The sequence below is a fragment of the Myxocyprinus asiaticus genome, chromosome 5 (genome assembly GCF_019703515.2).
Source record: "Myxocyprinus asiaticus isolate MX2 ecotype Aquarium Trade chromosome 5, UBuf_Myxa_2, whole genome shotgun sequence".
NCBI classification, from domain to species: Eukaryota; Metazoa; Chordata; class Actinopteri; order Cypriniformes; family Catostomidae; genus Myxocyprinus; species Myxocyprinus asiaticus.
The window spans coordinates 48,148,342-48,172,997 of record NC_059348.1 but is presented as its reverse complement, the minus strand read 5'-3'; the positions used below and the strand labels follow the sequence as shown (position 1 = coordinate 48,172,997).

The 24,656-nt window shown below is 39.4% G+C and overlaps 1 protein-coding gene across 1 annotated transcript in view; it reads right to left on the bottom strand.

Annotated features, from left to right (window-relative positions):
- The window catches only part of gpc1b (glypican 1b), a 147,903-nt gene that overhangs the window by 21,551 nt on the left and 101,696 nt on the right, over nucleotides 1-24,656 (bottom strand). The window contains exon 3 of the mRNA XM_051698295.1: nucleotides 17,252-17,643. Coding sequence (XP_051554255.1) covers nucleotides 17,252-17,643 — 392 coding nt within the window. The remainder of the gene's footprint in view (nucleotides 1-17,251; nucleotides 17,644-24,656) is intronic.

Sequence of the window (24,656 nt, the reverse complement as noted above, 5' to 3'; positions counted from 1 at the left end):
TCAGCTTATTTCTCACACAAAGCCATTGTGTGGCTTTTGGAATCTTGGGTCATATGGAGCACTTTGGTAACACTTCTTGACAGTCCCAGTCCTCCTTTATTATATGGAAAAGAGTGGACAGAATAATCTTTAAAAAAGTACCTTCTGCGAACCACTGAAGCAGTGGTTCTCAAAGTGTGGTGCGTGTAAGGTGTTGTAAGGGGGGCGCGGAGGGGAAGACGGGCCCTTCCTCAAATCTCGTTCACTTTCACACATTCAACAAAAATACTGACAATAAACACAAGAACCAATGAGCACAATTTCTTTTCCTCTGCCTTGTTTAAACTTTCACCTGGCACTGCAGCACGTCCTGCACACACAGCTCTCGACAGCCCAAAGCCTTCATGATGTCAGGTGTGCTTGCAGCGCTTTTATAAACAAGCCATTCTCGCTTGCACGCCAGTTTCAAATGGGTGAAGAGGTGAATTAACACTTAAATTTCGGTCTGTTCCTCTCACAACACTTTCATATAGCTTCAGAAGAATTTAAATCTAAGGCACAAGTGTTATGGATGACTTTTAAGGTGCTTTGATGTGTGCTTTTGGTGTTTGGACAGCCACAGACACGATCCCTCAATCTTGTTGGCAGGATGGGCTAATCACAGTCGTTTGATTTTACTGGATGAGGATTTAAAAAATACTTTTAAAGTGACTGCTGATGCTTATTTCCATTCACAGGTACAAGTCCTTGCAATTATCAGTTTTTTATTAAAAATAACTATCTAGTTTAAAATGTCTCCAATGAGATATAAAACATTCTGATTGTTAAATGCGGATGAATGGAGGATTTGGTTTTCTGAGCGGCCGAGCGCCCTCCTGGAGGAAGAAAATTTTGTGTACAGTCTTTGACTGACCACATGTGCAATTTGCAATGTTTTCATGCCCAGGGGTTGCTCCTGCAGCAGTATCACTTTTTATTAATTCTTTTTTTTTTTTAAGTATATTGTATATTATATTAGTATATTGCCATAATTTATTTTTGTATGTATTTATGTAACACAGAAAGTATTCACAAAATAACAGAACAACCTGTTGACAAAAGTTCATAATTTAGATCCTTTTTTTGTTGTTGTGAATAATGAATGATGACATCATTAGAGGTAGAGGTCAGCTGACCTATCAACTCATAAACACTGAAAAGAGGAATGAAGGAGAGGACAGGAAGTAGGAGACAGGAAAACCTAGTCTCACAGAATGAATATTAATATTATATTACAAATTCTATGTTTTGCCGCAGTTTCTCTGAGAAATGATGAGGCACTACAACAACTGCATTTTATTCACACAAATCACAACTACAATGGCTGATTATGACTTTATAAACACTTATTTTTCACACTATTACTCACACACTGTTATGTTTTGATATCAAAACACTTTTACTATAACGCATAATTTGAAAAACGATAAGTTTTAACGGTCAAATTACAGACTAACCTACATTTACATACTTATTGCAATGTGATTAGCTTCTGCGCTATCTCACCTCATAGATTATTGGACTTTGGATTCTGAAGTACGAGGTTAGAGACCAGTAAAACATGTGCTTTTCATTTCTCATTTTGTTTTTGGACAATATCGGTCATAGGTGGAGGGTAAACGAACTGCAGGGTAAGGCTATATTACTGTGCAAAGGTTTTAGGCACTTGTGAAAAAAATTGCATAGTGAGGATGTCTTCAAAATAATGCCATAAATAGTTTTCATTTATTAATTAACATCATACAAAGTCCAGTAAACATAAAAAAGCTAAATCAATATTTGGTGTGGCCACCTTTGCATTTAAAACAGCCTCAATTCTCCTTGGTACACCTGGACACAGTTTTTCTTGGTTATTGGCAGATATGATGTACCAAGCTTCTTGGAGAATTCGCCACAGTTCTTCTATCTATTTAGGCTGTCTCAATTGCTTCTGTTTCTTCATGTCATCTCAGACATATATATATATATATATATATATATATATATATATATATATATTTCTTTTGCGATCTGGAGCCATACATTAAATACACATTTTTTTATTTTATTTTTATTTTTTTTTTCAAATTGCAGGTATAACCTACTGTACAACATTCACACTCCATACAAAAGACTCCAGAAGAATAAATTGTTTATTATTATTTACACAGACAGTACTGGTATGCATCATTATTTAAAAGATAGCTAGAGCAAGCATATATTCCTGATTTGGTTTATTAAATCTGCAAAACTGCAAACTTACTCTATAATAAGTCATAATCTCTGTCTTTCTTACCACAGTAAAATTAAATGGATCCGCTTGGACCTGCATACGCCATAATAATAAGCAGTCCTACACTGACTGAATTCGTCATGAATCTTGAAACGGTTTTTTAATTTAAGAAAAAATTTAGTGGAGAGGTATTCTTCTTCACAAGATCATGGAATGTGTCTAATGATTTCATTTTCAGCTAAGTCATCTCAGTGGTGGCTTGTTTTGAGTTTGACTGCAAAAAATTATGTAGACTAAAAAAAAAAAAGAATGTTACAAACTTGGTTGAAATTTTCAATGAGTTCGTTTCTGACCATACTCTAATAAATAGGTTTTAATCCAAGCATTACACTACAAAATTTAATATATGATAAATTAAAAATGTAAAATTATTTCGGAAACGAAGACATTCTCCTTGCACATGCCGTATCATTCAGCCGTAGCGACTCAAGTGAAATAAAATGAATTCGGCAGCAGCCACTGATCTACATTCAGCTTTTTCATTCTCAATATAAATACATTTTTGAAGTGGGGTGGGGAAACTGTTCCCACCAGCAGATAAGCCCGGCATTATCCCTGAGTGACAATGGGAAATCACTTTCAATACCTACACTAGCTACAGTATATTCACTGATAGTCCACACATCATGCCCGTGGCCAGGGTAAGGCTTAGCCTCCCCCAGCCTTACACATGCTCCGATTATGCTATTGGTTAGGTTAAGGCGTTGGTTTAGGGTAAGGATGTCTGTTTTATGTCTACCTCTCATTTGATTTTAGATCACTATTGGCTAGGTTTAAGTTAAAGTTTTATGTTAGGGAGGTTTGTTTTACTCACTAAAACCTCCATCTAATATTCACCTTAAAAACCTTGTCTGATTACAACACCATTTCACTTGCTTTTGCCGCCCACCGCTGGACATTTCACGCAATTTAGTTTTGCAAATATGTTGCCATGGTCACGTAATGTTCATAACTACTACTGGTCCATTCATCTCTCTTGCTCTTACAAGCTGTTGGTCTTACGGCGCATTATAGCGGTTCTCCCCCTCTTGCACCGGTGTTGTGCAGAGTACATCCCTGGGCGCTTCAACAGCGAGGAAAAAAAAGTGTATATTTTCTCTCTAAAAGAGAATATTTCCAACTAAAAGAGTGGCACTCACGAAAGCGTCTTCTTCAAGATGGCTTTTCGTTTGTGTATCCTTCCTAGTTGCGGTCACTATCTCTCCACTTCTGACGGCCACGATCGCTGTATCTCGTGTTTGGGTGCTTCCCATGCGGAGACATCGTTCGTGGATGGTTCATGTCCTCATTACGAGAACATGACCAAGGCTATGTTGCGGTCACGGCCATGCTCCGCCCCCGTTCCTTTCTTCCCGGAAGTGCATGAGGAGCTTACGCGGTCATGGCAGGCACCTTTTACTGGCCGCACCCGATTCGCGAACTCCTCCGCTCTCACTACTCTCGTTGGTGGGGCGGCGAGGGGTACTCGGCGATTCCTCGGGTGGATCAGGCGGTCGCGGTGCACTTGTGCCCGCAGAGCGCCGCCACTTGGCGGAGTCATCCGAGGCTCCCGTCCATAGCCCGTAGGCTCACGTCGTCACTGACGGCTAAAGCCTACGGCGCTGCTGGATGTGCCGCCTCCGCCCTGCATGCCATGGCTCTCCTGCAGGTGCACCAAGCCAAGGCACTTAAAGAACTGCATGAGGGTAGTTCTGACCCGGGATTAATGCAGGAGCTGTGCTCGGTGACCGACCTCGCCCTCCGGGTGACGAAGGTCACAGCGCAGTCTCTCAGGCAGGCAATGTCCACCTTGGTGGTCCAGGAACGCCACCTTTGGCTCAACCTGGTCGAGTCGAGAGAGGCTGACAAGGTTCGATTCCTTGACTCCCCCATCTCCCAGGCTGGACTGTTCGGCGACGCCATCTGAGACTTTGCCCGGCAGTTTTCTACGGTAAGGAAGCAAAGGAAGGCCATACAACATATCCAGCCCCGGCGCGGCTCGAGGCCCCACACCCTGTCTGCTTGTCGCCCGAGGAAGGCTTCGAAGAGCCACTGAGATGGGCAGCCCAGGAAGTCGGGAACTCACCCTTCAGGAGCTGGTAAAGAGACCACTCCTTCCCCCGACAGAGGGTCGGGTGGAGAATCCTTATTTTCCTTTTCTTTTGATTTCGCCACACGGCCAATGGGCTGCGGTACCCACTTTGTCAAGAAAAGAGCAGTTCCCTCACTTCCTGGGCCTCACAGTCAGTGTTCACGGCCGTCGTTATCACGACCGCTAGACACCATTTCTCTCTGGCAGGTTCGGCACCCCGGAGGCGGGACTTCTGCCCCTGCGTGCCCAGCTGTGGCACAAGTCTGCTCCCAATGTGATAGTCTCCATGGGTCACGAGGATGCACTTCTTCCTCCCCCATCCCAGGCAGTTCCGGGGGTAGTCAAAGGATCCAGATAAGTGCTTTGATGTCCTTATACTCGGCACGGCCACAAGTGGCACCTCAGGCTCCACCCCGTTGGGAGGCCCCGCCCGCTGGTACGTCTGACAGGGTTGTTCCCTTGGTCCCCCTCGAGCTTGGGGGCATGATTCGCACTCCCCAACCCGTCGCGTTGGCTGATCAGGACTGTCTGACTCGGCTATGTGATTCAGTTCGCCAGGCGTCCGCCCAGGTTCAACGGCATCTGCTTCACTAGGGTGAAAGGCAAGAACGCCACTGCCTTGCGCGCGGAGATCGCTGCATCCGATGTGCTCCCTAACGGCATACAATAGCATTGTGTGAGGTGGAGAGTAGAATTTAAATTATTAATCACTGTAAATCTTCTCCTGATGCACTCCGTTACGGCCCTGTCATATCTCATTCAAACATATACATCGCAGAATACAGCATGTTGCAAACCGTCACGAGACACTTGAGAGCCAATGAGCATTCGACATCACTGCCATAAAACCGCTGGTTGTAATGCTTGAGGCGGCAATTTTTGAATTTGTAAAATTAAACCAATGCGGGTTGACGGTTACAGCAGCCACAATGGCGCTGCAGCGGATGGAGACGGAGATCATTCAATAAAAGGCTTGAATTTGGGTCTGTTCTTCACAGAAAGCAGTCTGAAAATTTGGATTATAGCTAACAAATGTATGGATTAATCAGTCCCTCCAGGATTTTGCGATTTTGCGATTGCAAGAATTCTTGCAAATTCAACCACTCTCTGCATTATTTGCGGCAGCTTGCAATTTTTTATAATTTCCTCCCATTTTTTCACAAAAAAACATAAATCTGAGGGAATCCCATCGCTTTCCTTCATGTTTGACAGTGGCAAAATACATTTGAAAAGCTTGAAGCAGTCGCAACATATCCAAATGCACAGCTGCTATTGTATCATCTCCATAGTAACAGTGTAAGCGTCTCCGTCTCATCTCCTCCACATTGTGTATTCTCTATTAAAATCCTTGTCTATACTTTTGCAGGACCACAGACAGCACACATACATCACAACAAGTGTTTAACCTTCACCCTGCATGCTGTGAACGAGACACAAAACCTGCGTTTATACAAAGAATCCCTAACATTCACTTAAAATCCCCATTAGTTGTGTAGTAAAATGTGATTTCAATTTGAAGTGCTTAATACAGTAGGCTACAAATCTGAAAATAGCAATATACTTATATGCTGATAATAAATGTTCATAAATGTTTTTTGCTAAAATAAAAAAGGTCAAATATCAAAATATGACAAAAAGTGCCATTTTCATAATGTTTTTTTCAAAACATTTGTGGAATTTAAATTGGTACAAATCAGGAAAAAGTGCCGCGAAATCCTGGTGGGACTCATTAATTTTTTTAAATTTTTTTTTGCATATTCTGAAAACTCCTTTTGTGTCCCATGGCAAACAAAAATAAAATTAAATGCTTAATAAATGATTAAACGATTTCAGAGTTTTTATTCATTTTAACATTGTGGGGATGTGGGGAAATGGCCACCCGACCAGTAGGCGTCCCGCCTATTACCACTCCTCATCAGGAAAGCACAACTAGCGGCCCAAAAACGTCCTGCTGCCAGCCTCCTCGAATACAGAGATCTGAAGAAGGCCATCGTGCAATGGGTTGTTCATAGTCCCGAACAGAACCACCAGCATTTCAGGTCCCTGAAATTCAGGAAACATGGCCGCACGTTTGCTTTTGCACAACAGCTCCGGGATGCCTGTCGGAAATGGTTGCTCACTGAGGGAACCCGTGGCGCCGTGGATATTGTTGATTTGGTGACACTGGAGCAATTCATCTCCCAGCTTCCTCGGGGGATGGCAGAGTGGGTCCAGTGCCACTGCCCGGCATCGCTAGAGGAGGCCGTCCAGCTGGCCGAGGACTACATGATGGCAATTCCTGGAGGCAGCGATCCAGAGACTCTTCCTTCTCTCTCTTCTCTTTCTCTCTCTCTCCTGCAACTCAGCTTCAGCCTGACGTTGCACTCCACATACCCATATTTTTCAATTATTAAAGATCGGTTGTATCGAGTGACACAGGACACTCAAACAAAAGAAAATACAACCCAATTATTTGTACTGAAGAGCCGTTGAGAAACCCTCTTTCAGGCGGTTCACTATAATCCAATGGCTGGCCATCTAGGTCACGAAAACATGCTCAACCGAATAATGGCCCGTTTTTTTGGCCGGGAATTCACAGGGACGTTCGCAATTGGTGTGCAGCGTGCCGTGAGAGTCAATTGGTGAATCCACCGGCCACCCCAAAAGTGCCATTACACCCTCTACCACTAATCGGGGTCCCCTTTGAAAGAATTGGCATGGAACTCATTGGGCCATTAATAGTTATGGTGGACTATGCAACGCGATATCCAGAAGCAGTGCCCCTGCACAAGATCTCAGCACGTAGTGTTGTGGAGGTACTCTTCAGAATTATCTCCCAAGTGGGGATTCCAAAAGAAATCTTCACTGATCAAGGCACTACATTTATGTCATGAACACTACGCGAACTGTACGAATTGTTAGGTATTAAATCGATTTGCACCAGTGTTTACCACCCACAAACGGATGGGTTGGTGGAACGATTTAATAAAACCATAAAAATATGATTCATAAGTTCATACATGAAGATGCTAACAACTGGGATAAATGGTTTGATCCCCTGTTATTTGCCGAGCGAGAGGTCCCACAAGCCTCCACAGGGTTTTCCCCATTCAAGCTGCGGTACGGGCATCAGCCGCGCGGCGTGCTCGATATCATACGGGAAGCTTGGGAGGAGGGATCTTCAAACAGCAAAAATTAAATTCAATATGTTCTTGATCTTAGAGCAAAACTCCACACTTTTTGTCAACTAACACAGGAGAATTTGCTCCAAGCTCAGGAATGTCAAAGCCGACTGTATGACAGGGGCACTCGACTACGGGAATTCGCACCGGGAGAAAAAATGCTTGTATTACTGCCCACCTCAAGCTCTAAATTACTCGCCAAGTGGCAAGGGCCCTTTGAGGTCACACAGCAAGATAGAGATCTTGATTATGAGGTTAGGCAAACGGATAAGGGCTGGGCACGTCAAATTTACCACCTCAACCCACTAAAATCATGGAAGGAGGCGGTGCCTTTGGCCTTGGCGATGGTAGTGCCAGAGAGGGCAGAGCTCGGGCCGGAGGTGACTCTGAAATCTAATCCATTCACCCCGATTCCGTGTGGAGACCTCTCACCGACGTGTCAAAGTTGCAAGCGGATTTTGCAGACATGTTCTCGCCTCTCCCCGGACAAACGAACCTCATAGAACACCATATCGAGACCACCCCGGGGGTGGTGGTGTGTAGCCGCCCCATCGCCTTCCTAAACACACGAAGAAAAGGTTGTTCAGGAAGAATTGGAAGCAATGCTCCAGATGGGCATAACAGAAGAGTTGCACAACGATTGGGCCAGCCCGGTGGTTTTGGTACCTAAGGAGCGACGGGACGGTCCGGTTCTGTGTAGACTATCAAAAAGTGAACGTGGTTTAAACATTTTCAAAATTTGACGTGTACCCAATGCCTCGGATTGACGAATTGCTGGATCAGTTGGGCACGGCTCAATTTTATTTGACACTGGATTTAACAAAGGGTTATTGGCAGATCCCTTGAACTCCAATCTCCTGAGAGAAAACTGTGTTCCCTATCTGTCACTCACTCGACATTGTGTCGATTTAGTGACACCAGGGGTCACTCTTGGGAGCCCCAAATACCTCTGCTTTTTTGAAAAAAGGCTAATGAGAATTGGCGAGTGGAATTTGCATGCCACTTCCCCGGACATACGGGTATAAAAGGAGCTGGTATGCAACCACTCATTCAGATTTTCTCTTCAGAGCCGAGCGGTTGTATTCAGTGCACTGAATTCAATTTCCCTCCAAAGACGCACTTCAAAACTGCTGGATTTATGGCGCATTTCAGCGGCTTCTCCCCCTCTGCACCCGTGGAGTGCAGAGAACGCCCCTGGGCGCTTCGGCAGAGCGAAAAAAGAGAGAATATTCTAAGAGAGTATATTTTCATTCACAAAAAGAGCAGCACACATGGAACATCTTTTTAAAGATGACTTTCCGTTTGTGTGTTATTCCTGGTTGTGGTCATTATCTCTCCACTTCTGATGGCCACGATCGCTGTCTTACGTGTCTGGGCACTGCCCACGCGGAGACATCATTCGTGGATGGATCATGTCCTCATTGCGAGAACATGACCATGGCAACGTTGTGGTCATGACCATGGCTTACAAAAGCAAGCCACCCCAGCGGCTCCCTGCAATGGTCCTTCTACCTACGGGTTTGAGGCTGCGTCGGTTAGCACTGGGGGCGATTTGGGGACATCAATGGGACCACCTCCACCGGGTATCCCCCCACGGACCTCCCATTCCCCAGCACGCTCGCTTGACCCAGTCGGGCGCTCGGACGAGACCGCCGGCTCGTCTCAGGGCGAGTTCGACTTCTAGTTCGGAGCCCGAGAATACGACGAGTTATCGAGCGCAGCATCAGAGAGCGGGCTCGTCCAGTCGGACGCAGAGGCTTCAGCTGGGCTTCCTCTTTCGGGAATGGTCACCCAGTCTCAGGCCGAGACGGAAATGACGGACATGCTTTCCCGGGCGGCCGCGAGCGTCGTGCTAGAATGGAACCCTCCACTCTCCCCTGAAACCTCACGGCTCGACGATTGGTTCCTGGGCTCGGGGTGCCGCCCACGGCCACGCCCCGCCCGGTTCCTTTCTTTCTGGAAGTGCATGAGGAGCTGACAATATCGTGGGAGCGGTCCCGGTCTTTCAGCTCCCTCTCTACGAAATTTGATGTGATCCACAGACCGGGGGCGCAGATGGCTGTGGCTGACTTTCTCTCCAGAAATGGGGGGGGGGCGGGAGCCTGGCTGGATGTTGCCCCGGCCTGAGTCGGGCGGTGGGAGTATGTGGGGATGGGGGTGTGGTCGTGTATCTGTCTGTGGGAGAGAGAGAGAGCGGTAAGGCTCGTCACCTGGGCTGTCATTATTTCTAACACCTGTTTCTTGTTATAGTGATGGCGGAGGGAGACCTGAAAAAGGCATGAATGCCTAAGAGGGGCAGAGAGAGACAGCAGAGAGTGTTGGCTGCATGTGCCCATCATATTACAGAGTGAACCCTGAAAAGGCTTGTTTGTGTGTGTGTTTGGCCACTAAGAGCCTTTATTTGTTAAAGGTTTGTGTGATACTGAAGGAGTAATAAAACACTCACATTGACAGTTTGCTGCCTCCTGACTCCTCCATTGCCCAGAAATTACAAACCTTGTTACAAACATTTTAAAGTTTAGTTTTGGTTAAAGTGATATAATCCTTTAAAACGTTGTATAGGGCAGCAAAAATCACACAGAACTGAATGAAACCATTACAATGTCATATTATTATGTCAGCTGCATTAAATAAATGTGATGGCATTTTACTAATCTCATTGATTATAAATTAAATGTAATTAACTGATTAATTCTATGAATTATTCAATATTAATCAATTAAAACAGTACATGTAAACATTTGTACATATCTATAGGTGTTAATATGTAAAATTATGACGTTTAGATGCTGTCAATATGTCAATATTGTACGTTTCTTTGTCTATGCAAACGTAAAAGAATGCACGTTTGCTAGAACCAAACTTTACGTAAGAATACATATGAATTCTCATGACATCACGTTGCCTAATCCCTTAGAGATAATAATGAAATAAGTGTCCTGAGTAGGGCTGGGCTATAGGAAGATGTAATCTGATATTGACAATGTCTTACAAAGATCCTGATGCCGATTGCGAACAGACGAGATTGAGAATATCGGGAAATGGCAAAAACATGGATCTGGGAAGTCGGCATATATATTAAACAGTGGCCAGGGTGTGAAACTAGTACCCGCCACCCGCAAAATGCGACGAGGCTAAATCCAGTTTGCAAGCTTCTCATCCAAATGTAATTTTGCTCATCTACCCACAACAGGCGGGCAACCTGTAAGACGTCTCGGAGTGACACATGACAAGAAATGCTGTTAGTCACAAAGACACACACTTGAAGAAACACACTTTATTATATTTTTAAGAACAGACAAAAAAAAAAGCTGTCAGTGCTTGTGTCTGATTCGCTGTTTGTTCAGAGACGTGCAGCACGAGCCTGTCATGTGGAACACACGCATGTCGGCGTGCAGTGCATGTCTGTCTCGTGGAACAAGCGCATGTAAAAAGTTTTCACTCTGTTTCATTCGTCTGAAAACTGTTTGCAAGAATAATGTCATCTATGAGAATACTGCAATTTATCTCCAATCATCTCAGGAAGTGCTGTGAGTTTAGTTTGCTTTATTTCTATGCAGTTGGCATGCATTGTGAATGCAACTCTGCAGGTTCAGTAATATACACCGATCGGCCACAACATTAAAACCTCCTGCCTAATGTTGTGTAGGTCCCACTCGTGCCGCCAAAACCCGCCAAAACAGCGTCAACCTGCATCTCAGAATAGTATTCTGAGATGCTATTCTTCTCACCACAATTGTACAGAGTGGTTATCTAAGTTACCATAGACTTTGTCAGCTCGAACCAGTCTGGCCATTCTCTGTTGACCTCTCTCATCAACAAGGCATTTCCGTCCACAGAACTGCTACTCACTGGATGTTTTTTGTTTTTGGCACCATTTTGTGTAAATTGTAGAGACTGTTGTGCGTGAAAATCCCAGAAGATCAGCAGTTACAGAAATACTCAAACCAGCCCATCTGGCACCATCAATCATGCCACGGTCCAAATCACAGAGATTCCATTTTTTCCCCATTCTGATGGTTGATGTGAACATTAACTGAAGCTCCTGACCCATATCTGCATGATTTTATGCACTGCTGCCACACGATTGGCTGATTACATAATCGCATGGATGATTGTTGGTGCCAGATGGGCTGGTAGGTGTTTTTAAAGAAACAAAGACAAAAGTGATTAAGTCATAAAGTAATACAAGACACGTTCACCTTTAACCTAAATTTGAGTTCTATTTTATTTTATTTAGGCAGCATTAACTGTATTACCAAAACGCAATACAAACACAAATTCGAAAAGAACACACAATTGGCAGCATTATTTTGGGAACACAAGGGAATTTATTAGGCTTTATTATTATAATTATTATTATCTTTACATTTTTGATTGTCTTTCATTCTTAATCTGTAGGCTTTTAGTAATTATCCACCTTGTATCATTGACGGATGCTTGCGTGATGGCAAATGGAGCCGTGGAGACAGTAAATGTTTGGATTTGGGGAGGTGGTTAAATAAGATTTTTTGATTACTTCGCCATTTTTATTTTTTTATTTAGTTATTTTTTAAAGTGCTATTTGAATTTAGAAATGACTTTTGTTTATGTTTTTCATGTTTCAATAAATGAATTACATTTTTAAAGCAAAATCAATAAAGCAAAAAAATCACCGTATGTAACCGGATATTGCGGTTTTTAAAGGAGATTATTGATAAAATAATTTTTACATATTGCCCAGCCCTAGTCCTGAGATATCTCACCGGTCTCTGTGACAGCTGTAGACTTTATAAACAGCAAACAAAAATGTGTCTGTGGACCACGGACATTGACACTTTCACCTGTCAATCATTTTGCTCATTCTCAAAGTGTTTATATTGAAGCGGATCATCGAGGTTATGATTCATAATGTTTGTCAGCTGAGAGCACTACTGTGACACTGTTGAATTTGACTGCCACAGGAACAAACAATGCTGCTCTTTTGCTCGGTTTTGGTCTCGACGTTATCTTTGGAGGGCAAGGTTTTGGAATTAGCAGTATGGAGTCAAAATGATGACTTACATATTTGCCAAAAAATAAAGTATTGCAAAAGACAAAGCTGTATTTAATTGCAAAAAAACAATGAATGTTGTAAATGAAACCCAAGAACTGAGATCCTTCTTTTAATCTGCAACAGACATTTGGCATCAATTATTTTGCAACACTTCTTTTTCTATGAGTTTCACTTTGCGGAATGTATTTTTTCTTTGCAATGCTTCTTTTAATGTCCGCGGTACCTCTTTCCCTTTGCGCTTCATTTATTTTTGTGCTTCACTTTGTGGCACTGTTTTGACATGGAGTGGAGTTTCGTGTATGATGACATCACGTGGGGCGTGGCTTATTCACAAGGTCAAGGAGCATATGCAATTTACATGCACCATGGGGCCGCTAACTTTCAAATAAGCGGACGTGGTCAGCGGAAAAATGTCACTGCGATTTAAGGTTTGTCTTATTTTCTCTCATTTCTTACTAATAATAATATCACTTAATGTTAAAAGCTGAAAAAAGCAAATTTTTAAGAGTAAAATTCCTGGTTACAGTGCTTTTGTGCTACATGTAGCTTTTTAGCTAATATCACTGGGATGTGTCGTTTGATGTTTGAATCAATGTGTGCTGTGAAAAGCACTATACAAATAAAAATGACTTGATTTGTTTGATTCAGTGTAAGAAGCTTTAAGGGCAATATAGCATAACAATCTTTATGGCTTGTTTTTAAATTTTAGTAATAAAACAAAAACAAGGCATTGATGCAGACGAACAGCAATGTAGCTATAGAAGTGCCTTTATGAAATATGAAACACATACCATAAATTAATACTCTAAATTAGAGTTTGTTCAAGAATTGGGTTTCACATTTGTTAATGTTTTTAATAAAATGCATTATTTTTAGTATATTTTATATTTAGTTAGTATTCTTTAGTACTTTTATGTGTTATGGCAGACCAGTCTTATATTCAGTGATGATTGAATTATTGGATCTTGCAGACTTTTTCAGATGCTTCCCCTGTGAATTACCCATAAATGTTGAGCACTTGAGTCACTTGCTCCTAAACTCCTTGGTCCCAGCTCCAATACAGGATACATTTTTAAATGTGTAACATAAGATCAATAATTCTTCTCTGAGGTGGTTATGTCAGACTTTTTAGTAATATGTCCATGTCTTCAAATGAAAGTGCAATAAAACTTGGCAAAATTAGCAAAACTGTCTTCTTTTGGTTACATTAAAGGATTAGTGCACACAAAAATGAAAATTCTGTCATTGTTTACTCACCCTCATGCACGACTTTCTTCCGTGGAACATGAGGATTTGTGAATATTGGCGCTGCTGTTATCCCATACAACAAAAGTGAATGGTGACTGAGTGAATGGTGACTGAACATATTTTAGGTTCCACGGAAGAGTGTCATATGGGTTTGAAACTACATGAAGGTAAGTAAATGACAGAATTAATGTTAATATGTTATTCTGTTTTACCAAGGCATTCAAGGTTAGTTAGGTTTTTAAACAACATAAAAAATGACTCAAAAGCAAGACTGTTTGCTAAAGTATTATTTATAAATTATTCAAAACATGTGAAACTCAAAATCTTGTAAAATATTATAAATTGTTGTGCATGTTACTACAAAAGACACCAAATTTTGGTGCATTTTACACACACTGGTATAGAACATGACAGCTGGAGCTCTGGCATTTTGTGTGTAGTCGTGTCAGTTGTCTGGGACTGATGCCTCTATTCAGTGCTAAAGCATTCTGGTCAAATAATAATAATAATAATAATAATAAAAATGATACATAAAGTCCACTCTTTTATTGAAAGGAAAATGTTACCCAAAGAAACAAGATTGTGGCCATGAAGCTTTGTAATGCCTCACCAGTAGCACAAAAGCCCCACAATTTTTTTCATCATCTTGTGATAAGGAGCGAGGATCACCATTTCTCCAGTATACTCTAAATTATTTGGTCTTCTTGTACCTTGCAGCCATATCCTTCCTCAGTAAATAACTGGAATGCACATTGTTTTCAGGGTTAATATAACATAAGTATTCCATATGAGTAACATTGGATTGGTCTGCCACAAAAACATTCAAAAGTGCTTAAAAAATAAAATAATGCTGTAAAATTATACTGCTGTTCTTCTGCATTAATGCCTTGTTTTTATTAATAACATTTAAAAACAAGACAAAGATTGTAATGTTATGTTGCCCTTAAAGTAACAGCTTCTTACACTGAATCAAACGTCAGACACCACAAAACAGTGTCAGGTGATCAGACAGGTAATATTAAGAATGGTAGTCAAGGCTTTGATGGCACAAACACATCCTTCCCATTATGTAAATAGGAGTTAAAAAAAAAAAAAAAAAAAAAAAAAACTAGATAAAATGAAAATAGCAGACTGTAACATCAAACAACACATCCCAGTGATATAAGCTAAAAAGCTACCAGGACTTTTACTCTAAAAATGAGCTTTTTTCAGCTTTTAACATTAAGTGATATTATTATTGGTTAGAAATGTTAGAAAATAAGACAAACCTTAAATCGCAGTGACATTTTTCCGCTGACCGTGTCTGCTTGTTTTGAAGTTAGCGGGCATCATGGTGCATGTAAACTGCACACCTTGACCTCGTGAATAAGCCACAGCCCACGTGATGTCGTCATATTCGAAACTCCACCCCATGTCAAAACAGTGCCACATAGTGAAACGCAAAAGGAAAGAGGTGCATCGCAGGAAAAGAAGCATCGCAAAGAAAAAAATACTTTCCGCAAAGTGAAACTCATAGAAAAAAAGTGTTGCAAATGTACTGTTGTCAAAAGTATGTTCAGATTAAAAAAAAGGACCTCAATTCTCGGGTTTCATTTACAACATACATAGTTTGTTGCAATTAAATATAGCTTTGTCTTTTGCAGTACTTAATTTTCTTTTTGCAAGTATATAAGTCATCATTTTGACTTGGCTAATTCAACAGCTCAGTCACGTGAAAGCTTCAGAACACTAAAATCACTTACAGTAACTTTAATGAGACAAAACAGACTGAAACTGGCAAATTAATAATTTCCCAAATCTCAGTTCACACACACACACACACTGCCCTTTTCAATATGCAGTGTTGGCAGTCCCTGTGTTGTCAACCTTGACTTATTTTGAGGAGGTCAGAAGCTAGGCTCCCTTCACTTCTCATTTAAATTTCAGGAGAGGAGAAGAGAGACTTCAGATGGGGAGATGTAAAAGAGAGGAAAAGAAAGAAACATAAACAAAAGATGAACCAAAGTGAAGAACACCAAAAATAAATGTCATTGTTTGAAAAAAGTCTCTGTCTATGTAACTTATTTACCATTTGGATGTAAATCAATGGCCCACTTCTGATAATTATTTTAGAAATTTAGAAAATAATTTTTTGAATTTATGGCCGTTAACAAAGGAAATATTCAATGCTTGCCTGTTGCTGCGATACTCACATGCTGCAGATATAAGATCTGTGAAACAGACCTTAGGATAATCTATGAAGACTACAGCTGTACTTTCTACTAAGAGCTACTAAGATGTGTACATTGACTGCTGCAGCCTTAGGGATATTAATTATGTGTCTTGTTTCCCAATGTAATTATCCTACGCTTTTTAACGCAACATGCACCTGCGTTAGTATATGTGTCTAAAACTTGGATCTTTTAAGATGTATTGGACTGTATATTGCCACAGGTGCTTATTACAAATGCAATGCATTCTAAGAGAAAAGATGTTTATGAAATCTTAGGAAAGAACCAGGCACAATGCAACCAGTTTCCAGTGTTCATGAAAAAAAAAAAAAATTGTCCTCAACTAAAGCTGAAATGCTGCATAAGGTGACAAAATCACATCCAATCAGAATATATTTTATGTCTACAGGAATAGTTCATGAAAGTAATATTCTGGGTTCAACCCAAGTTAAGCTCAATCGACAGCATTTGTGGCATAATGTTGATAAAAATTTATTTCGCCTTAATTTCTTTAAACAAGCAAAAGTCTGTGTTACAGTAATGCATTTACAACAGAAGTGAATGGGTCCAATCCATAAACATTCAAATACTCAAAGTTTGAAAAGTAGAGTCGAAATTAATATTTGCAGTAATCAACATTATGCAACAAATGCTGTCGATTGAGCTTAACCCAATATTCCTTGAAAAATAATTATTTACTTATCCTCATGTCATTCCAAACCCATCTGTTTTTATTTTTTCAAGGACAAAAAAAAAAATACATTTTTGAAGAATTGTTATGCCTCTCTTGCCATACAACCATCGTTTATAGTGACCAGTGTCTGTCTAAAAACCACACACAAAAAAAAGGCACAGTAAAAGCAGTCCAAGTCTTAATGCAAGTCTTCTAAAGCCATACGACAGTATAATTTCACAAATAATCTTGCCATCCTCCAAAGCTCGTAATTCAAAAATGGCATGTGACATATAATTTTTTTATATTTAGCTTTATGGAGGGGATTCTGGACCAATACGATTTCACGATAGACAGGGCTACCACATGCAAAGTGATGCAAACAGAAGCCAAGTGAGTGACAAAATTTCTTGGAGTACATTTCGGCTGGTAAGGACAAAAAAATGGATAAACATGGAGGACATAAGATTTATCACTTGTAGCTTTATCACTTTGCACCTGGCTTACACACAGTTGTAAAAAGAGAAAAGAGGAAGCAAAAGAGTGAGCGAAAGTTCTCCTACCTGCGAGACCTTTCGAACCGCTTCGCCACTGGTCACCAGACCCTGTGCAAACGTTCTGGCTGCAATAACCATCCGTGTAATTTTGGTCTTGAGTTCTCTGGGCGTGTCTCCAAATGGCTTCAGCGTCTCCGACTGCTTGGATACACATTCCAGATATTCCTCTCCGATAATGTACTGAGGGTTTAAAGCTTTAAACAGCCTCTCCAGCAGACGGGCCCAGAATTCATTCAGCACCTCCTCCAGGTTGACGTTGGATCCTCGGTAGTACCGCCGAAGGTCAGAGTACAGATCCTGAAGCACCTTTGCAGTCTGGGAGAAGACAGATCCAAACCCGGTCTGGAAGGAGGTCTGAAGCGATGCTTCAGAACGGTTCAACAGGTCTAAGAAATAATCTAGAAATACACAGATACACAGACTTTTATGAGAAGTTACAAAACAGAACATGAACTTTGCACTCTATTCACTCCCATTCAAACGCATCCGAACAAGGGAGACCAGAAACCTCATGAGAATAAATTTTGCAGTCTGCTGAGCACAAAAGTTCAAGTCCTGCGAATCAGGACGATGAGAAGATGTGTGACCAATAGAAAATCGAAACTTCACTCGCTGACCTCTTGGCTAAATACAAAGAATACATATTTTAAAGCTGCATTTATTGTGCTGCAAAAAAGTGAATAGATAGTATGTTTTAACATTTTTATAATAATATATTTATTTGCTATTTGACATTTTGTATTTATTAAAACCAGAACCCCTCGAGCGTGACATCACATCCCGTTTATAATAATGTCCAAAATTTTGCATGTTCAAAGTGTGTATATGTGTGCTTGTGATCGGTTTGTGTTTATGTCTAGTTGATGCATTTGTCCATGAACTGTTTCATCAACATCAAGATTTAGGTTGAAATGTACGTATATGAATGTAAAATGCAATATAGCATGTCATGCTGTAGAACATGACAACTTTCCAAAAGTGTTTCATGTCAACTACCTCTATATGAAAGTTTAAAAGAGGGAATTGATGGAAAATGACCCAAACTTGTTCATGACATATTTCATTATATAGCTAAAGATAACAATATCACCAAATAATATATCTTAACCTTATTGAGGCACCCACTGAAGCTCTTCAATAGGTAACATTGCATCATTTCTCAATAGTTAGACCACAAATCCTTTCGTTACAAATTAAAGTAGTTATAAAATTATATTAGTTATAAAAGTGATACAATTAGTAAATCATATAAGCATTTCTAAATCTCTTAGGCTATCCACACTAATGTGTTAAAGTTTGAAAACTTTAAAGTTTCCTAATGCCATTGGTTTCCAAATTACAGTTTGTGGTTTTGGAGAGCGATTTCGAAAATCTCCATATTTAGTGGAGGAAAATGGCATTCCAGTGTGGCCGAGAGGCATATACATTGCACAATCAATGCGTTTTCAAACAAAAACATATCAGTGTGGATGTGGCTTTAGTATTTGGTATGTCCTAGGAACATCATAAAATATTGATTGGCCTACATCGTTTATTGATCTGCATGTTTTTTTCAAACCACAAAAGGTTTCAGTTACAGTACTTGTAACTGAAAATACACTGTATAGGCTGCACGAAAGATGCATATACTGTACATAATGGGTCTGTTCCAAAACATAGATAGCGTCCTCCGGAGGACATTTTAAACATTTTCTGATTATCGATGCGTGAAAAAGGCATAGATCCCAAGCCTAGTATGTCCGCCTTTTGCTTTGAGGACAACAGTTAAATGTGTAGTGTAACCAGCACATTTTATTGGAGCAGATAACATAGGAAATATTAATGATTTTGGTTAGAACGTCCCCCACACACACTCACTCACATGTACATACTGTATGTATGGAGAGAAAGTCGATCAGTGTGGTTTGTGGCTGTTGCATAATACAATGATCATCATAAGCTCACAATAACCCAGTCATTTCCATCTATCTCACACTATCTTAGAGACAGTGTTAGAGTACAGAAACAAAGTGAGAAAGTGAGGAGTGTTTACTTAAATCCCGCTATGCATGTCCGTAATTACATTTATAACATTACACAACCCAGATACACAAAGAATCATGATGGTGAACCAAAACCACGTATAAATGTATCTTTCCCAGTGTTTGTGTGTGCATTCAGAGACCTTAATTGCACCAATGGGATTATGTTGGTACTGAGACTTTCACTATAAAATACAGGTCAGTGCGCTGTAAATAAGACCTTTTATGCTTTACATTTGTTTAAGCTGAAATGGTTCATACTTTCTGACTACTATATTAGATTATTTTCTTGATATCATATTACATAAGGTCACTTAGCAGCATTTTTTGCACAACATTTTTTAAAAAGGTATTTCAGGGGCAAACATCTTGAAGCAACTTGGGCTGAAAAACATCTCTCTCTAGATCATGGGTCACGTTAATATATTGAAAATGCTGCCTTTATGTTAAACCTAAAACCTTAACCATTAGGCTACCAACACCCCACCTTGCATGTGTTAGTTATGATGTCATTAAATCAATTTTTATTTTGAAAAACAAAATAATTGAATTGCCAATAATAAAAGGAAATTGTAAGAAGTATTGTGGGTAAAGAACAGGATAAGTACTTTATGCATTACTATTGCATTACAGCAGTATACTTAAATTTGACAATAGGAAATTCTCTACAATACATAAAAATACTGCAATACGAAATACAAAAATACAGAAAATATTGCGAGAAAAAAGTCAGATAAGAATAAACTTTATAGTGTGCACAATAAACTATTTATATAATATAATAAATGACTCGTGCGCACACATACACGCATTTCATTACTTCTGTATTATTGCAATACTTAGGTTATTGACAATTTGGTTTTGCCACTTTTAAATTACTTTTGTTAAAATCATTCATTTTGCTTAGCTCTTGTCAACATCACACTTGACACCATATCCATTTTCTCTTTTCAGTTTGAATAAATGTTTTGAAAATAAAATTTCAAATTTGAATATTTTAACTTTATTTTCTATTTTGTATGTCTTATTTGATTATTATATAACACATTGTTCAGCAGACTGTTGTTTTTAATTGTGCTTTATAAATAAATTGACAAATTGAAATGAACTAATTTGATTATCTGCTATGCAAACTGTAAAGAATACCATGGTACTAACATGTTTTTTATATATACTATATCATGGTATATCTCAGTCCACATCGACAATAATCTGTTATGTCAGTATGTTTTGAAACATAAACATATTAGTGTGAACATAAGTAAATATGTGTAATATGTAAATACTATTGTATATGACAATGGTAATCATTTAAAAAGCATGGTATATATCAAAGTAATGAGGTATTACATTAATGCAAACAAATAATGCTACACCCCTTCACAGAACTAACTTTGTTTTTCTTTTGTTCCCGAGGTCATGTTTAGCTGATGCATAAAGTCAGTTCCCCTCAAGTTCACATAGGTGTCCTGGAAGAGTAAACTCTGGACATTTTCCACAAGCATTCAACATTCAACAACCTAATACTATTTGTATATCAATATATACTGTATATATATATATATATACATACAGTACCGATAAAAATTTTGAAACACTTGACTGAAATGTTTCTCGTGATCTTAAAAATCTTTTGATCTGAAGGCGTATGCTTAAAGGTTGAAATTAGTTTTGTAGACAAATATATAATTGTGCCACCATATTAATTTATTTCATTATAAAACTAAAATGTAATAAAAAAAATTTATAAAAAAAAGTTTTTGAAATTGATGACTTGGACCAAATAATAAAGAAAAGCAGCCAATAAGTGCCCAACATAGATGGGAACTCCTTCAATAGTGTTTAAAAGCATCCCAGGGTGATACCTTAAGAAGTTGGTTGAGAAAATGTCAAGAGTACATGTCTGCAAATTCTAGGCAAAGGGTGACTACTTTGAAGATGCTAAAATATAACACAGTTATGATTTATTTTGGATTATGTTGCTCACAGTTCCATTTCTATTATTCCATAGTTTTGATGACTTTACTATTATTCTAAAATGTGAAAAAAAATCAAATAAAATAATATATATAATAAAGAATGAGTAAGTGTTTCAAAACTTTTGACCGGTAGTGTATGTATATATATATATATATATATATATATATATATATATATATATATATATATTTAAGCAATATCACACGAGCAAGAGTGCGATATGGCCCTACATCAGCACTGCTGTGATTCGGCCGCAGGCCCAGTGCCGTTGGTAATCACAGCAGTGCTGATTTAGGGCCATATAGCACGATTGCAAGTGTGATATTGCTTCTATATAACAGTTCAATGAACAAGTACATTTATAAAAAAAATTAGGAAAAACTGAGTATGGTCATAAAAATGCATTTGTGCATGGAACTACTTTCTTACATGACAGATCAGAATCTGCCGTTGCTGGTTCAAAACAAATGATGCATCCAAGCCTCCGTTAGTAATTCAAAAATGTCACTTCAGAAATAGTATCACGGCTTGTGCTGTTTCTAACAAGTTATTGGATAAACAAGGATGGATGTGTGTGTGTTTGTGAGAGAGAGAGAGAGAGAGAGAGAGAGAGAGAGAGAGAGAGAGAGAGAGAGAGAGAGAGAGAGAGATGGAGCGTGTGCGATCACCTGTTGCTACTCCCAAGCAGAGATGCTGTCAGCTTTCTGAAGATCAGCTTGCTCAGCGAAAAATAGCCATCCATGCAGGGGTAATTCTCCCTATTTCACGGTAGCCCATGTGCAAGGGTCATTCACTATAGAAACCGCAATCTCCTCCACCATTTTAAACAGCACGTCCTCTCCAATGTGGAAACTCCAGTAAGAGGTAAGCACCTTGAGTTGTGTAATTAACCAGTCTGTTGTGTCTCTCAGCTGTGATTAGCCTTAATGCTGAAGTTGTTCGTTTAAAGCCGTTTAAAGCTATTTCCTAGCTTTAGTAGTGTAGTAGTAATACAAATAATCACGGAGTGCTGTTGTATGTAAATATTGGCTGATGCGGATTCACTTCACGTCACCTAACTGGCTCATATTACACACAAAAATGATCTTTTGCCACCACCTGCTGGCTAACATATGTAATGTTAACAAAACAAAACAAAAAAAATACATGTAAAGAGACACATACAGTAGCTCTCAACACATCTGCACTGCTCTTACACTTTCGAACACAAACGGAGTGATACACACAGCGAAGCGTCTGAGTGCTGATGGTGTAAGACATCAGCGCTCATGGAACATCTCTCTTCAAATCAGATTCGAGGACCGTAACTAACTGTTGTGTATGTATATATATATATATATATATATATATATATATAGATAGATAGATAGATAGATAGATATATACTGTATATGTTTACCATTTAAAATCGCTCAAACTTCTTGTTGTGAGATGTTTTGTTTGAAAAGTGTGCTTGTGCTAGTTCACTGTTTCCCAACCACTGTGCCACGGCACACTAGTGTGCCATTAAAGATTGTCAGGTGTGTCATGGAAAATAATCAAATTCCACTAAATAAATAAATACATACATTAAAAAAAATTTGCTGTGTGTATTGAAATTATTCGCAAGAACAAATGTACAAATTAGAAAAGAAGCAAAACTTTTAGTTTTTTCATTACTCAATTAGCGCTCTTGCCACCTATAACCTCATTATACAGCATACCTATGTGACTTATGCGTTTTTTGCATAGCTGAATTTCAAACATGCTACTAAGACGAAAAGACAACATGGACAAGTTCTTGAAAAGGAAAATTATCGCCGATGGTTATGTGGGATAGTGGGATAGTGGGATAGTGGTGTGCCGTGGTATTTTTTTTTTTTTTTGTAAAAAGAGTACCATGGCAGAAAAAGGTTTGGAAACACTGTGCTAGTTTTCTTTAAAATAAGTGCCACTTGGTTTGACATTTTGTTATCTAATGCAATTACATTTTAATACATTTTTAAATGTAGCTTAAGGGAAAGATCACCCAAAAATGAAAATTCTGTCATCATTTACTCACCTCTGTTTTTTTCTCTCTTCTGTGGAACACAAAAGGAGATATTAGGCAAAATTACAGCCTCAGTGACTACTTTTATTGTTTGAAACAAGACACAATGAATGTGAATTGTGACTGATGATCACATTCTGCCTAATATCTTTTGTGTTCCATGGAAGAAAAGGTCAAACACGAATTGAAACAACAAAGAGGATAAGTAAATAATGACGTTATTTTTATTTTGGGGTGTCATTTTTGAACACCCCAAAATGCACTGTATACGAGTTGAGGAACCAATCTCAGAGCTGGCTATTTTGACTTTAAATAAAGAGCAACTGATATGAAGAAATACCAGTTGAAGGCAGGGAAAGGTAGATACACTGCTCTTTCATTCCTGTCACACTTTTATGACCCTCCTCTCCCTTCCTACACCCCTCCCTGCTCTCTCCTCCACTCCCTTACTACACCCCTCTCTGTTCTCTCTCTCTCTCGTTCTTTTTCTCCTCCATCCATCTCTCTGACAGGCGCGCAGACGTAATGACATCAGTGGCATCGTAACAGAACACACCGGGCTGTTAATTTGCTGCTGAACCTGTAATGGAGAGACGAGCAGCTGGGGACCACAGAGTGATAGAATGAGAAGAGAGAGCGAGTGAGGGGAAAAAAAGAGAGGAGGGATTTGAATGTGATTACACTTAATTGTATTTGTCCATTTTGACAAAGTGCTGAATGACTGAATTAAAGGAGCACCAGCCCTCCCTCATCTTATTTAAATTTTTTTGGTATGCATACACACAGACACGAACAAACAAACGGAGAAAGACCTTCAGCTAAGCAGTAAACAGAACGGAGAACACATATGAAGACAAACAGAACAAACAAATTAACTTGTACCCTTATACATGTGGAAACCTCCCATAGACATCTATTTTTTTCTGAATTAAACCAATTAAAATGACTACACACTGACCCTAAATTAAAGCATAATCCTAAACCCTTTATTTTGACATTCTGTTCAAATACGTGTCAGCCAGAGGAGGAAAGTGTATGAGTCACTACTTTTCTGTAAAGCTCCTTTTGAACTATATGTATTGATGAATTAAATTGAACTGAAATTTATACATTAAATTGACCTCCTGAGACTCGAGTGGGACTGCTGTGTGCATTTTCCACTTCCCTTTTTGATTTGTAACTAGTAGCACCTAATAAACAAGCAGAAAACAAAACAAAAGAAAACAAACAAAAAACAAAAAAACTCTAGAGCAAATAGTTTTCCTAAAAACTGATGTCCACATATGTGGACAGTGGGACTAAATTGTGAAATTTTAAGTAATACCAAGCTATAGAAAGTCATAACAAAATTTATATTAAAATGAAGCGAAATGACCCATAA